At 41.9% G+C, this 15,998-nt stretch overlaps 1 protein-coding gene across 4 annotated transcripts in view; it reads left to right on the plus strand.

The window, feature by feature from the left end:
• Positions 1-15,998, plus strand: part of sipa1l3 (signal-induced proliferation-associated 1 like 3) — a 240,262-nt gene that overhangs the window by 200,738 nt on the left and 23,526 nt on the right. For 3 of the 4 annotated variants that reach the window (XM_043680772.1, XM_043680771.1, XM_043680773.1), the window contains one exon: positions 3,974-4,183. The exons of the other annotated variant lie outside the window; for it this stretch is intronic. In XM_043680772.1, the coding sequence (XP_043536707.1) occupies positions 3,974-4,183 (210 nt within the window). The remainder of the gene's footprint in view (positions 1-3,973; positions 4,184-15,998) is intronic. 4 annotated transcript variants of the gene reach the window in all.

Below are 15,998 nucleotides of genomic sequence, written 5' to 3' on the forward strand. Positions count from 1 at the left end.
TAGGGGTATGGGTGGGTTTCGTTTCGGCGGGTCGGTGTGGACTTGTTGGGCCGAAGGGCCTGTTTCCACACTGTAATCTAATCTAATCTAATCTTAAATGGGGAGAGCAGACGGCCCATTTGATGTAATTGTAACCTACCCTTTCCTCGTAGTATAGAGCTGGCTTTTGCAATTAATTTCTCAACCACCCAGACATCACTGATATCTGCTGTAAATTGGCCTTTCTTTCACTAGCCTCTTACTTGATCCAGATGCTCCAACAGCCACATCCCCCATACCCTGATTGCCATTAGAACACTCTTAGAACGCAACCTTGGTAATCTGTGAAACATGAGACAGGGAGAGACAAAAAACTGGAGCTACAATTAGATATTTGATCAAGGTTTATTTTGTGCACAACCCCACATGTGAAAACTCCTGTCACAAGAATCTTATTTGTTTCCATCCTTTTGTATTGCTTTGGGGCTCAGCTTGTCATAGATGACAGTTAGGAAGCAGTGAGATCTGCAGATGCTGGGAATCAGAGTTGAGAGTTTGTTGCTGGAAAAACACAACAGGTCACGCAGCATCCAAGGAGCAGGAAAATTGACGTTTCGGGCCTGAGCCCTTCATCGACATTTCCTAATGAAGGGCTCTGGCCCAAAATGTCGATTTTCCTGCTCCTTGGATGCTGCCTGACCTGCTGTGCTTTTCCAGCAACATACCCATAGATGACAGTTAACCCATTCAGGTACTAACATAGTATATTTTCTATCCATGAGGATAGACTCTCTTGGAGCTCTGATGTAATGTAATTAGTTACTAAGTACTATGTAATAAACTACTGCTGTTTATCAAGACCGAGCTTGTCTTCTACTGAAGACTTTGTGCGTGCATCCTTCCTTACTAGAAATCAGGAACGTTGATTAATACCAGCCACAAGACATCCCAGATGGTTCCAGTGGAGCTGACCACAACATGGAGCATAAATGGCATCTGAAAACTTGGTGTCTTTGATTGTTATCCTCTTGGAGAAAATAGGAATGAGTAATTAATCAAAATCGTTCATCATCTGAGAGTGCAATTATCTGGGATTCTTCAACAGCCCAACAATAAACCTGCTTTGGGATTCTGTAGTGTTTGTCATGATAGTCAGATGGCTGGTGACATGCTTTCAATTCAATCACTTTGTGTGATTTGTGTCTCAGTGGGTAGTGCATTCACCTCTCCGTCATCATGTTGTAGTTTTGAGTCCCACTCCACAGGCTTGCACACGTGCCGGCACACTCACAGCAGTACTGCCTTCATTTGTGTGAAGCATTGTTTCATGATCCTTACTCAACTCTCAGCTGGACACAAGGCAGGGCACAATTCCAGAGAGTAGTAGAAGAGTTCAGCCCAGCGTACTAACACTTCATCTGTAATCCAGAATCACTTCAAACAGATAACCTAATTGTTATCGCCTTGTTGTCTGTGGGAGCTCATTCTGCACATGTTACAACACTTTAAATGCACTCAATTGTACAAGGCACTATGTAAATGTGACGCTTTCTATTTTACTCTCTCCCTCTCCTCCCTTCCTCTCCTCTGCTTTTCCTCGCCTTTTCCCTACATTTCCCCTCTTAATCTTTTGCTGTGGGGCAAGTCACCACTCAAGACTCCACTAAAACATCTTTCCTGGGTGTAGGAGACTGGGTTTGTTCTCAGGGGAAAGAAGTTAGTCTTTGTATGTTCTTTATTAGACAGCGTAGGAAATGGCAGATGTCCAAATCCCAGATGCTGACTACAGAGCATTTCAAAGCAAGTCTTCACATTTGGCCAAGGTTCAATGTGAAATTGGGCTGAGCTGTCAGCATTACCTATTTACAGGGGAGCCAGCAGTACAATTTATTGGAATAAACCCTTATCAATATGACTGATTTATATTAGTCACCAGGCTAATGGCAGAATTTCCTGATTAACAGCAGACATGAGATTCTGATCATAGACAGGTTTTATTAACAGAGAAGAACACATTTAATTTAATACGCTTTGGTTGCAACAATACATTTTCCGTGATGCTTTTAAATCACAAACCAAACAATTCCTGTTGCCATCTTCAATACTTTAGTCACAGCTAGATGTCTCGCTCTCCCTGTTATATTGAATTCGTATTCTTTGTATGATGCTGAAATCATTGCTAAGTAACTGAATCAGTAATTTACCAATGCTAAGAGCTGACTGTTAGAGAATGCTGTACTCAGACTGCAGTGACTAGTGTCTTCTGTGCAGGTCTTCCATTTAATCTCTTCCAATCCCATTTACCATGGCTGGCTATTACAGTTCGCTTGTGTCACTGAAGCTTTATACAGGTTGTAATTATCCAACAGTTTTAGCCATGCATTAATACAAAACCTGTATTTCATACCATTCTATCAGCTCATGATTTCAAATATATTTATCATAATAAGAGGAATATTATATGGAGGGAGAATGGGAAATAGTTATTTTGTCTATGATTATGTGACCTGCACATTTGCCAGTACAATTTTTCACTAGCCCTTAAAATTGGCGGTGAAACCAGACACCGGTTCTGTTCCTAAAAATAATTTTCATGATAACTAACTTAAGTTTAGGAATTGGGCTTTGCAGTAGTTAGATGATTCATTAGTTTGTCAAATAGTTTTCATCTATTATTTTCAAGGCTTTAACCCTTTTTAAAATGAAGCAGTTAGTAGTAGACAAAATAGCAGACAAAAGAATGTCCTTGAGCTTTTGTCTGTTAGTAATGTCACTTATTTTTCAGCTATAGTGTTTCATTAGCCCTGTCATGGGATTTTACAAGTGACATTGTGCATCTTTTGTAAAATAAAGCCGATATTTTTGTTTTTGAAGGCAAGAGATATAGAGTGTGTTCTCCTTTAGGGTTAAACATTTTAAAATAAAAGCACTTCTGCTTGAATCTTTGAGTAACAGTGACCAAATCAAATTATATTGCATGATCTAAAGCTGCTGTAAATACTAAGATCAGTTCCAAAACAAAATTCTTAAGCTACTTTCTGCAATTATAACCATTAATATTCTCTCAGACAAGGTTCATTGGTGTACTATGTGCTCAGAGGTTTGAACTGGACCTGAATCCAGTCCAGGCTTCCCTCTGTGCAAGATGTCGAATGGTCCTCTCTCTGTGGGGCCTCAGCCTCTGGCTAGGACGTATGTTCATCTAGCACCTGTTTGTGATGTATCATCATGTTCCAATTCCATTCTTATGTCATTAATTTTGTGCCTCATACTGTTTTTGTCATATGATAGTGTTTTTCTAAATTTTTTAAAAATAAACTTAATATAACATGAATTCAGTTTGGGGGAAAAAATGCTTTGTGTATAATAAATTGTTGTAAGTGCATTGCTCAAAATGTGCACAGAAATATACCCAAAGTAGCAAAGGAATGAAGTGTATAATCCGTCTGTCTTTGGTCAAGAGAAGAACGTTGACCAGGGTGTGAAGCAATCTCCCTGCACTTTGAGCTGTGTTTCAGGTTCTTTGTTATCCGCTAGAATCATCAGAACAGGCAAGCGATGGCCTCAATTTAATGTGTTCATCCAAAGGGCAGTACCACTCACAAAGCACTGCTCCTGGGTAGCACACAAGCAAGTCAGTGCAGTTCAGTTCATGTGCTCAAGCCTTGGAGTAAGGTTTCAGAGTACAAGTTTCTGACTCTGGCAAGTCTGCTACCAGCTGTGCAAGACTAAAAGGAAAATGGGATGCAAATGAAATGTCATTAGTAAGTCTTGACCCAGAAGTTGGTATTGACACTGGGGGAAATGCCTTCAGATAGTCTTTATACACTTGTAAAGAATGCAGCTCTGACCATTTAGCCGAGCTCCTGACACCTCAATAAGCCACAAATTTCAGGAGAGAAGATGTGATGGAAGCAGAATGTGGAAATTGCATAGAATAGCACATTTGTATAAAAACTGTTTGTTCATTTTTATTTTTAATTTTTTTTTCCAGCACTGTAAATTGCAGACCGGGACAGACCCCTCACATATACAAGACCCCACCTGCGGAAGTATCTAAGCCACCGGCAGTACATGCCCAGCTCTCGGCCTCTGCCCCCAAATCTTTCTACTCCTATCAGAATGTGAAGAATTTGTGCCCAACTGGCTGGAAAAAACCAACCACTACCCCGTGCCGATCATCTGGATTCGCAGAAACAAAAACGTATGAGCCTTCCCTTGAGCAGATTGGAGCTCAGTCTTCTAAAAATGAGTACAGCTTCGGACTACTTTGATTCTGCATTTCACTTTTTAAAACATGACACATAAACAAGTCCAATTGCTCGGTGCTGGTGTTTCTGCTTCAGGCAAACCTCCTCCCAGCCCTCTTCATCTCGCCCTTTCAACATATTATTCTTCTCCTTTCTCCCAGCTGCCATTTTCTGTAGTTTCCTCCCCACTGCCTCTATGCTATATGCACCAACTAATTACTGAGATGGTGCATTCTGTCTTCAAATCTTTTACTAGAATCATTGCCGACCTCTCTCTGTGCTTGCTTCACTTTCTTTTTCCCACGCCCCCCCCAATTTCTCTGTCTCCCTTTCTCTCAGCACCAAATCAGAGGACCTTCCATGGGAAGGACGGGCAACAAATTTCAGCTGCTTAGCTCGTAGGTATGCCCAGCCTCTACATTCTCAATATTGTCAAATCTGTTTTGAGTTCCAGATGAAATATTCAATTTTGAAAACTTAATTGGTCACATGGTGAAAAATCAAAATTTGGGCTGCCCTTTTTAAGACAAAGAACTCTCAATGCATGTGCAATGCCATTTTTTGGTGGGGTTTTTTAAACTCTGCATATTCACTGAGCCAAAAAGAAACTGGTGTCTCATAGAAGTTCAATTCAAAACAAAAGGTCCAGTCTTCATCTGTCAGCATTCATTAATTGACATTTTTTGTTTTGTTCTCCTTCCTAGCCTTGAGTGGAATGTACCCATCTCCAAAGTTTTGGTTCTGTTTAAGCCCCTCCATAATTTTAACCCACTATGTTGTTAAAACCCCACTAAGTCTTGGATGCTTGTTAGATCTGGAGGGAAGCTACTTTTGATTTCTGAATAAGATGCAAGGTTATCTGATGGGTCAAGCATTTCTTCATTGGAGTCTTTCTCACTTCTCTGTTTTACTGCTGCTTATTGCTGAAGCTTTTCATCCTGCAGTCATCAGACAAACACGAGGATAATGAATTACATTCAATTCTACTACCAGAGAATAAAGTGCCGGTTGGTTGGAATGTCAGCTCTGATTAAGAGTTGCCATTGAAAAAGGATTTATGCTTGCTGGAAGTGACATGCATTTATTAACAAGTGTCCATTCTCTGCAAAAGAAAAGGGAATGTTCAATCTTTGTGTGTTTATGAGTTATCTGGAGATTTGGAGCCTCTACTTCCTTGCTGCTGTCTCCAGCAGGGATTAGTTGGCAAATTGACTCCAATCATAGCCCATTCCTCCTGGAGAATAAATTGTTGTTATCGTTTGAAATGTGACATGCTTGTGTTTGTCCTGATGGGTGCAAGATGAAAAGCAGCTCTCTAATCGATGATATTCACATTCAGCACTCCCACATGAGTGATTATTGTTGTTGTTTCTCTGAACTTGTTCCTCCTTGCATGTTTCTTTTCTACCACTTCTGTCATCACTGCCGAAAACCAGAATCATTGCAGTCTCTTGCTTTATTCATTCCTTCCTTGGACCTAGAACTGTGAAATTTCTTGTTCTCTTGGACATTCTTTCCTCTTTCAAGCTTGAAGCTTTTCAACCCGAATGTTGACATTACTAATTGAATTGAATTGAATTTATTGTCACGTGTACCGAGGCACAGTGAAAAGCTTTGTCTTGCAAGCAATACAGGCAGATCACAGAGTAAAAGTAGCACAGATAAGTAAATAATAAGTAAACAGCGGCAAAAACAAAAATACAGATACAGTACAGGCGAATGTTAAGAGTTTGAGAGTCCGTTCAGTATTCTAACAACAGTAAGGTAGAAACTGTTTTGAAACCGGCTAGTGCATGTGTTCAGGGTTCTGTACCTTCTCCCCAATGGTAGAGAAAAACATTGCCAAGATGGGATGGATCTTTGAGAATGCTGGTTGCCTTTCCTTGACAGCGGGCCTGGTAGAGGGATTCAATAGACAGGAGGTTGGCCTTTGTGATTGTCTGGGCCGGATTCACCATTCTGTAACCATCTCCGATCTTGAATGGTACAGTTACTATACCAGGTAGTGATACATCCAGACAATGCTCTCGATGGCGCACCTATAAACGTTGGCAAGGGTATTCACCGTCATGTCAAATTTCCTCCGCTACCTGAGGAAGAGGAGATGTTGGGCCTTTGTGACCAGTGCGTCCACATGAAGAGTCCAAGAAAGCTTGTTGTGGATTACCACTCCCAGGAGCTTGACACTCTCCACTCATTCCACCTCTGTGCTGTTAATGTGTAGGGGGGTGGCATGAGTAACATCCCGATGAAAGTCAATAATGAGTTCCTTTGGTTTTGCTAGCGTTGAAAGCTAGATTGATCTCAGTGCACCATTTTTCCAGGTCTTCCACCTCCCTTGTGTAGTCTGTTTCATCTCCATCTGAGATTCGACCAGCTATGATGGTTTTATCAGCAAACTTATAAATGGCATTAGTCTGGTATTTGGCGACACAGTTATGAGTAAACAGTGAGTACAGTAGGGGGCTGAGTGTACACCCCTGGGGGGCTCCAGTGTTGCGTGTTAGTGAAGATGAAATATTATCCCCAATCTTCACTGATTGTGGCCTGTGGGTCAGGAAACTGACGATCCAGTTGCAGAGTGGGGCTTAGTCTGAGATCACTAAGTTTAGTTACCGTTCTCGAGGGCATAATAGTGTTGAAGGCTGAACTTTAGTCAATGACTAGGATTCTTATGTAGCTGTTCTTGGTGTCAAGATGTTCTAGGGGGGAGTGAAGGGCAAGTGATATGGCATCTGAAATGGATCTGTTGGTCTGATGGGCAAATTAGAGTGGCCAAGAGTAGTGGGGAGGCTGGAGTTGATTAATGCCATGACCAGTCTTTCAAAGCACTTCATGACCGCCAAAGTTAGGGCCATTGGTCAGTAGTCATTGAGACATGCTGCATGAGCCTTCTTAGGCACAGGGATGATGATGGCCCCTTGAAACAGGCAGGGACAGTGGCCTGCTGCAGAGACAGTGACCTGCTGCAGAGAGAGTTTGAAGATGTCCGAGAAGACCTCTGCCAGCTGACCTGCACGTGCTCTGAGTGCACGGCCTGGTGCACTGTCTGGTCCCATCACTTTCCTTGGATTCAGGTGAAGGAAAACTGATCTGACCTCTGCTGCAGTAACTGTTGGGATAGGTTTGTCAGGACTTGTCCAATAAATACCATTATTTGACTTTACCTATTCCTGTGTATTCTAATTTATTCAGAAGTTTGGACCTTAGTCTTTCTTCCTTGATTTGAGGGAAGCAATACTTCCTCCTCCCTCTGTATTTGTTGATAGTTAAGAGGATTACATTTTTTGTTGTTGTTCTTCAATATTCTTTAAGCAGGAAGTTATTGATGAATCAGCACTCTGCCTCCATCTCAGTCTTTCCAGCTTGCAGGAGGGAGGGGATTACTGCTGCCTTCTGCTGACTGGATTGTGTATTTTGATGTTCAAGTTTGGAAACTCGAACCATTGCCTTTTTGTAAACCAGGTTAAATTTTTTTTTCTGTCCCCATTCAGGAGTTTGAGGATGGGGTTTTCTATGAACACATGGAACAGGAAGGTCATTCAGCTCATTAAACCCACGTTGTTTCGGACGATGTAAACGTTGCCTGGGGTGTAGCCACTACTTTGCACTTTCACAAGGCAACTACAGGGGAAAGAAGAGAAGCTGTCTTTTGTCAGTTTCTCTTATGATTAATCTGGTAATCACCATAAACAGCTTGTTATGGCCAATAGTGAGAGAAGGGTAACTTGATTGGTTACATTTTATTTTTCCTTTTGGGTCAGTTCATTTCACCCTTACTGTTTCCTAGCCCCATACCTGGAACCCTTGAGGCTGCTCCCTCTCCCGGCAGGAAGGAAGCCCATCTGGTGCTGGCTCATTGAATTCCCAACAAGCTTGTTATATCAGCTTAGTGTTGTTTCATTTTCTTCACTCCGAATTGGACTCCATAGTCCTAATCTCTTGGCTCCTTTCAGCTCGTAAGACATAGGGGCAGAATTATCTTCCATTCCTGCCAAAAGATGTTGACAGTGTGTTGGGTAGGAGTTGGGATTAAGTGATATGGGTGTGGGAAAGGCAAGGTTTTGTTTTTCACTTCCTGGGATGTGGGTGTCGCCGGTTAGGCCACACTTTATTGCCCAACCATAATTGCCCTTAAGGTGGTAAGCTGCCTTTGTGAAACACATTAAAAATCTCTCAACTCCAAGGTATAGTCCAACAGATTTATTTGGAAGCACTAGTTTTCACTAGGGGCAGCACGGTGGCTCAGTGGTTAGCACTGCTGCCTCACAGCACCAGGGTCCCAGGTTCGATTCCAGCCTCGGGTGACTGTCCGCGTGGAGTTTGCACATTCTCACCGTATCTGCATGGGTTTTCTCTGGGTGCTCTGGTTTTCTCCCACAGTCCAAATGATGTGCAGGTCAGGTAAATTGCCCTTAATGTTAGGTGCATTAGTCAGAAGGAAATGGGTCCAAGTAGTTCCTCTTCAGAGGGTCGCTGTGGGGAATCTAATCTAATCTAATTTTTTTTTTGGAGCACAGCCCCTTCATCAGGTGTTTGAAGGGGCAGTGCTCCGAAAGCTAGTGCTTCCAAATAGTCCAACAGGTTTATAACCTGGTGTTGTGATTTTTAACTTTGTACACCCCAGCACCTCCAAATTTGTGAACCACTGCAGTTCTTCTAGAAGACTGTAGAATGAGAGAACACAGACGAAAAGTAACAGATCTTCCATTTAAGAAGGAACTGAGAAGAAATGTCTTTGAACATCACAAGTCTTTTGGACTTTTTCCTGAGTGAGTGGTGGAAGCGAGGTCACCGTTTTTAGGGCAGTTTAAAGGAGTGAAAGGGTATCTGCAATTGGCAGGAAAGCTACAGTCAGATTAGCCTTGAAGTTATCGAATGGTGCAGTCGACCAGAGAGACCAAATAGTCTACTCCAGAACCTAATTCCTACCTTCGTATGGTAAAAACCAGATAATAAAGTGAAAAGAAATATCCAGTACCTACAATTTCCTAAACTGAGGGTGCCAAAAGTGTTCAGTAATTAATTAAGAACTCTGGTTGTAAGTTTGATCTGGGTCATGTAGGTAATATCTTTTGGTGGCTGGTTGGTGTTCATGTATTCTGGTGGCTAGTTTTCTGTCTGTCTGTCCAATGTAGTGTCCTTGTATGGTATTTTGTAAATGACATTAGTTTTGCTGGTTGTCGGTTTAGGGTCCTTTAGGTTCATCAGTAGCTGTTTCAGTGAGTCACTATCACTAGTATCCTTACACACAGATGAAGAAGGACACCACTTCCACTGGGACAACACCTCCATCCTAGGACAGGCTAAACAGAGTCATGCACAGGAATTCCTAAAGGCCTGGCATTCAAACTGGAACTCCATCAATAAACGCATCAATTTGGATCCCACTTACCAACCTCTGAGAAAAGGAACCGGAAATGATATCACCCACCTTAACAGGCTGAGACACCGAAATAGAAAGCGGGACAGAATACCAGCACCTCACTGGAGGCTCACGGATGAGGATACCTAGCATGGTGATGAAATGTCTGAGAAAAATCCTCCCAGCTCACCGAGCAAACTTACAACCTGAACCTCAACCTGAGCTACAAATCTTCTCAAAAATCGCATTTAAGAACTCTAGCAATTTAACTGCTGTTGTAGGAAATCGATCAAAGTCCCATAACAGAGATAAGTGGCAAGTTAATCTGTTTTAATTCTGTGGATTGAGGGATACATGTTGGCTGAGACACTAGCAGAAAGTTTCTCTGCTCTTCAGTAGTGCCAAGAAAAGCATTAATTTTGTTAAAAATTCTGTAACTGCTGGAATTTTGTTTTTAGATATTCAAATTATTTGAATTCTTCCTTTAGAGTTACGTACTCATTGCCGTTTGGCATAGAGGTATAATGTGCTACCTCTGTGTTTGAATGTGAGTTCTGAATCTAATAAGCTTGGCACCAATTATTTGACTTAAATGGAGAGTACAAGTGTATTGGATAGTAGGTTGAATCCATAGAGGCATACATTTATACATTTCTAACATCTATCTAGATATTTTATGTGACTAGTTTCAGAGGTTTCTGTGAAAAGCAGAGGACTGACCCCTTAGTTCAGTGTCCAGATGGAGACTGCCTAAAGGAAATTGTTGCATGTTAACTGGCCAGACTGCAATTGGACAATCTGTTCCTTAGTCTGATAATAAGTTCACATCACTTCAATCTCAGTACCTGACCTGGAAATAGAGTAGGCTGCATGCTGTACACTCAGATGATTTCAATGTTTTTGTTATTGATAAAATCATGACTTTCTCATTCTGTCTTAATATAGTCAGCATCCTAGAAACCCTGCACATTAATATTCGAGCGCCAGTCTGCATTTCTCCCTGTGGTCCTATTTGCTTCCTGCCTAATAGACTGCTGAACGAATGCTGCGGTCATATAATAAGACCATATTGTCAATAATCTCAAGTTATTTGTTTGATGTCAATAAATAAAACCCAGTTTAACTCCAAAAGAACTAGTCTTTAAGTCCTGGCTGAAGCTAGGGGGTTAAATTGCCTGAAGTGCTTTCGTTGTTTGGAAATCAAAGGAAAGCCGGCACCATTGATTTAGCAGCAAGTAACTGCTGCTACCACTTGATAAAGGTACAGTGTCCACATTCCCAAAGTGCAATGGGAAGCCAAAACTGCAGCTGTCCAGTTCAGGGCAGTGGTCCAAACGTAAAGACTCGGGGCTGGATTTTCAGAGTGGGAGAACTTTAGAAGTGCCAGATGTGAGTCTTCCTCTCCCATTTGCAACAGGTCTAATTTTTACCTCAGATAGGCGCATGCATTCGAATTTAGTGCTGATTTCCAACAGCTGTTGGAGAGGGCCATTTTAGATGTCATGGCCTTTTTTTTAAAATCCTCTGCTCTTTAAACTTGAAGTAAACAGCTTCTACTGGCTTCCTTTCACAAACCATCCAGTGCAGCTCAGAAAAAAGAAACTAACATTTGTTTGTGTTGTTTCATTTGAGTTCTTACTGGCATTTACTAAGGGCTACTTTTATTAATATTTGGCTAGAGCTATCTCAACAGAGTGTCCTGAGTTAAGTTCTAAAAAATACTCCTCATGTCAGGCTCTAAGCGTTAACTCTGTTCCTGTCTCCACTGATGTTGTCAAACAGACCTGTCAAGTTTCTCCAGCATTTTGTTTGTTCTGCATTCTGTTTGCTTTGCAATTTAATAGGCCCTTCAGATATTAGCTGTCTTTGACGTTGGATCCAAATAGAAGTTTGTTTTTATTAAAAGGCTAGCATTTTAGATCTGAAAACTTTGACGAGTTCACGAATGGGAGTAACCCCTCTACTGCCAAATGTATATAAATCAGTTGTATCGAATTATTCAAAGTTTGACACCTGTCAGTAATGGAGACTGGGTTAAGTGGCAGCAGTGGTGATGAGGGAACGGTGTAGCTTCTAAAACAATTAGGGAAAATGTCTTAATCTTGGAGAACTGGGATGGCCCCCTAACCAGCACACCTTGACACTTGTCTGCCTACCTGTACCAGTCTCGTATCTGCCTCGCTGTCTTTCACTGACTAATTTAGCCAGTGTTTCTGTACTTGGTGTGTATGGTTACAATGAATTGTGAAACAGTTTATTATTCAACAGAGGGTGTTGCTAACATGCTGTGGCCCAAAGTGGGAGGCCATAGGATTGCATCTGATTACTTCATTCTGAACAACATGAGGGAAGGGCTGGACAAATGCTGGAATACTTTCCCCACATAACAATTAAAAGAAAAACATGGTGTGTGACTCACTCTTGCCACAACTCCATACCTCCTAGTGATTTTCCCAAAAGCTGTACTGGCAGAAGCCAAGATATGATCGCTTGTCTAAAATATTCAAGTTTGCGTGGTGCGAGTGTTAGGAAAGGTGAAACTCAGGAAATGAATGGGAATGGCCTTTTGGTTCCAATTCTGCTGTCTACCCCCATATCAGTTTTCTTTGTTCTTACAAAGAATTTATTCTTGGAAGTCATTCCACCTGCAGGCCTTGACTCCTTGCCCGTTCTTCACCTTGAAGCATTGATTGTAGCTGAGCAGTAAAAAGCATCATAAACAAACTCTGCCTCACCTTCACCCCAACATGTACTGTACACTGAAGCAAAGCTTCCTTCATGATCACTCTGTACTCGAGCAAGAATTTTTGTTGCCTGTTGTCTTCCCTCTCTTTCCCCACTGCCCTGTTCTTTCCTCATCTCACTGACAAAATCTGAAATTGTGGCACTTCCAGTGCAGCCTAGTACAGCACTTGTGTTTGCACGAATGGAATAATTCATTAGAGGTCCATGGGAGGGGTTGGGATTTGTGGCCTGGGTTTGTGCTTAGCTGTTCACATTAGTGCAGTCTCGAACTTAGGGCAGGGTGAAATTATGAGTAAACTTAAATGAATGTTTTCAGAATGAATGTAGGTGTAAACTAGTGAGAGGCCCAGTGGTGTGGCAGCAAAATGAACACCTCACTTATGCAAAGGTGGGGCCTTATGGGGAGTAAAAAATGTAAGCTGCAATTATCATCTATGAAAGCTCATGTTTCGCTGAATGTAATCTGGTCATTTCTAAACTACTAGTAGGTTCCAGTTTCAAGTACAATAATAGATTTTTATTGCAACTTTCAGTTCCGGGACTCCTTGTTTTTCTTGATCTACATAAATGATTTGAATCCTGAAAGCATTTGTAAGCTTCTTATCTCCGCAGATAATATTTCATAAAAGGATTTAGATCATGCAAAATGGCAAATGAAGTTTAATAGACAAATGAAAAATGTTGTCTCTGGGGAAAGAAAGGAAATGAACAGCATTGGTTAATAGTGAGATGAATAGAGCTGGACGCTTTGGGAGGGACTCTCAATGGCAAGAAATCACAGGCCTCCTCACTTCCTTTCTCCTGATATCGTTATCCTCCTCCTCTTTAATACAGATAAGGTTTCTTCATAGAGCCATTCCAAACGGCAATAGACCCTTCGGTCCAACCGGTCCATGCTGAATATAATCCCAAACTAAATTAGTCCCACCTGCCTGCTCCTGACCCATATCCCTCCAAACCTTTCCTATTCACATACTTATCCAAATGTCTTTTAAACGTTGTAATTGTACCTACATCCACCACTTCCTCAGCAAGTTCATTCCACACATGAACCACCCTCTGTGTTGGAAAGAAAATTGCCCCCATGTCTTTTTTTAATCTCTCTACTCTCAATTTAAAAATGTGTTCCCTAGTCTTGGAGAGTACTAATTGTTCGGCAAGTGAAGAATGCACCAGTTAATTATGATTTTTAAATACTGTTCTGTGTGAATTGTCCTGCAAGACAAAATGCTTAAACAAAATGTTGCCTTTTTCTCCCCCAGCAGAACCAGAGTTATAGTTTGTGAAATAAGTAGAGTAATAGAGTATTGGAAAAGTTCATTTGGGCGTGACAGTGTGGATGAGGGTTCGAGTAGTGGATTTGTCCACGGGGAAGGGAGGTGTAAGTAAAGACTGCCTTTTGGATGGAAAGAGTATGTTGTCAAAATTGAAATCCACAGTTTGATATGCCTTTTGAGGTTGTGAAGCATCCATTTCAGCTGAAGGCATTGACTGGTGGTGAGTGTATGGAGTTTGTAATGAGTGCTCAAGGCAATGACTTTGATCTTCCTTTCTAACCTATTCAAGCAAAAATTAAAGTTAGGAAAAGGTTAACAAAAAATTTTAAAAATTCTTCATGGTCCTTGAAAAGAATCACCGAGTGTGAGGTGTAAATGTTACTAGTTGTGAGCACAGCGCTGGGGAAAGATTTTGATGCTTAGCACAGACCAAAAATAAAGAGTTAATAAAGATATCTCTCTGACTGCGCCTATTCAGTGGCATCTGCTACCCAGTGTTGTCTCGACAGGGAGCACAATCTAATCACCAACATGTGGCAAAATTGGGCAGAAATTCAACAGCATTTACATTCTGAATCTGCAAGTGGTTTCCCTTCAGATCAGAATGAGTTAGCAGGAGAAATCAAAACCAATTTGTGCTGCCACATGAGATCTAAGGGTTTAGAATACTTTGGCCTGGAGATGGATGGTGGCAAATCTTGCCAGTAGTACTCATTCAAAGGCTTATTTGTCACAGACTGTGTAGCGGTCCTGGGTGGACAAAGCTTTTGTCCCTTCAAACACATGTTAGAAGTTTGATCGTATGTTTAAAGGGCTTCCTGTTTTCCTATATAAAAGGTCTCCCACAGTGTACACGCTTCATGTCAATTTCTTCTCTCCAGACAGAAAATGTTCATTCTGGCTGCTTCACTATTGCTCACTCAGCCAGAGCTCACATCTCTATTAAAGGAGGTTTTAACATGGCAAAGCAATCCAAACCACTTGACACAAACTACATGGAGAGATTAGAACAGGTCACCAAATACTGGAGATGTTAAAGGAGGCGAAGAAGGATTTCGGGAAGCAGCTCTGAAGCTTCGGACTCTGGTAGCTGAAGTCATAGATGTCAATGTGAAGAAAATTGCGAATGCACAGTAAGAATGATGGGAATGCAGAGTTCTAAAGGGAACATCGAGAGTGTGGTGCTGGAAAAGCACAAATGGTCAGGCAGCATCCGAACAATCGACATTACATCAGGATTCCTGATGAAGGCCTTATGCCCGAAACGTTGATTCTCCTGCTCCTCTGATGCTGCCTGACCTGATGTGCTTTTCCAGCACCACGCTTTCGACTCTGACCTCCAGCATCTGCAGTTCTCACTTTCTCCTTGTAGACGGATTGGTGAAGGATGTGAAAGAATTAGGTTTGAGACCATGAAGGGATTTGAAAGTGAGACTGGATCTGGAGCCAGTGTAGGTCAGTGACCGTGGAGGTGATGGGGCACTCAGACCTGATGTGAGTCAGAATATAAACTATGATTAGATTTGATTAGATTAGATTCCCTACAGTGTGGATACAGGCCCCCCGGCCCAACCAGTCCACACCGACCCTCCGCAGAGTAACCCACTCAGACCCACCTCCCTCTGACTAATGCACCTAACACTGTGGGCAACTTAGCATGGCCAATTCACCTGACCTGCACATCTTTGGACTGTGGGAGGAAACCCGAGCACCCGGAGGAAACCCACGCAGACACAGGGAGGATGTGCAAATTCCACACAGACAGTCATGTGAGGCTGGAATTGAACTTGGGACCCTGGTGCTGTGAGGCAGCAGTGTATGTGAGTGTTGTGCAGTATCAACGCACACTGTCTGTCTTTAGTGAAGAGCTGGGGACTGCCTACAGTTAATCCAGTACTTCGTGTCGTGTTGCACAATATCCAGTATGAATTGCAGGATTGTGAATTGGAGTAGAGAACACATGCTGGCGGGTGGAGGGGAGGTGCAGCCATTCTGAAAGATGCTGAGAGTTTCAGAAACCAATTTTAAAAAACAATTGTCACAAGCAACGGATTGACCAGCCGTTAAAGCTGAATAGATGTCCTGGAACCTCATTTGACTGCCCTTTAGGCCAAGTAGAAATTTTGTAATATCTTTACTTGGAAGATTAAGTAAAAGAATATTGAGTTCACGATGGGGCAGATTGTACATGGTTGTGCAAGAAACTGGTTTGACAGCTGAATGACATTTTTCTAGTTCCATGCTTCATGTTCATAAGTTTAGTGTTTTGCCCAGCGATATGAGTTCATGCCATCACAACAGTTTTCAGATCTCTCGTGGGGTAATGAAGGAAGTGTGCCCCTTTTCTGACATAGTCCTGGAAAGCCAACTTTCAAAGCAAAC

The sequence above is a fragment of the Chiloscyllium plagiosum genome, chromosome 41 (genome assembly GCF_004010195.1).
Source record: "Chiloscyllium plagiosum isolate BGI_BamShark_2017 chromosome 41, ASM401019v2, whole genome shotgun sequence".
Taxonomy (NCBI): Eukaryota; Metazoa; Chordata; class Chondrichthyes; order Orectolobiformes; family Hemiscylliidae; genus Chiloscyllium; species Chiloscyllium plagiosum.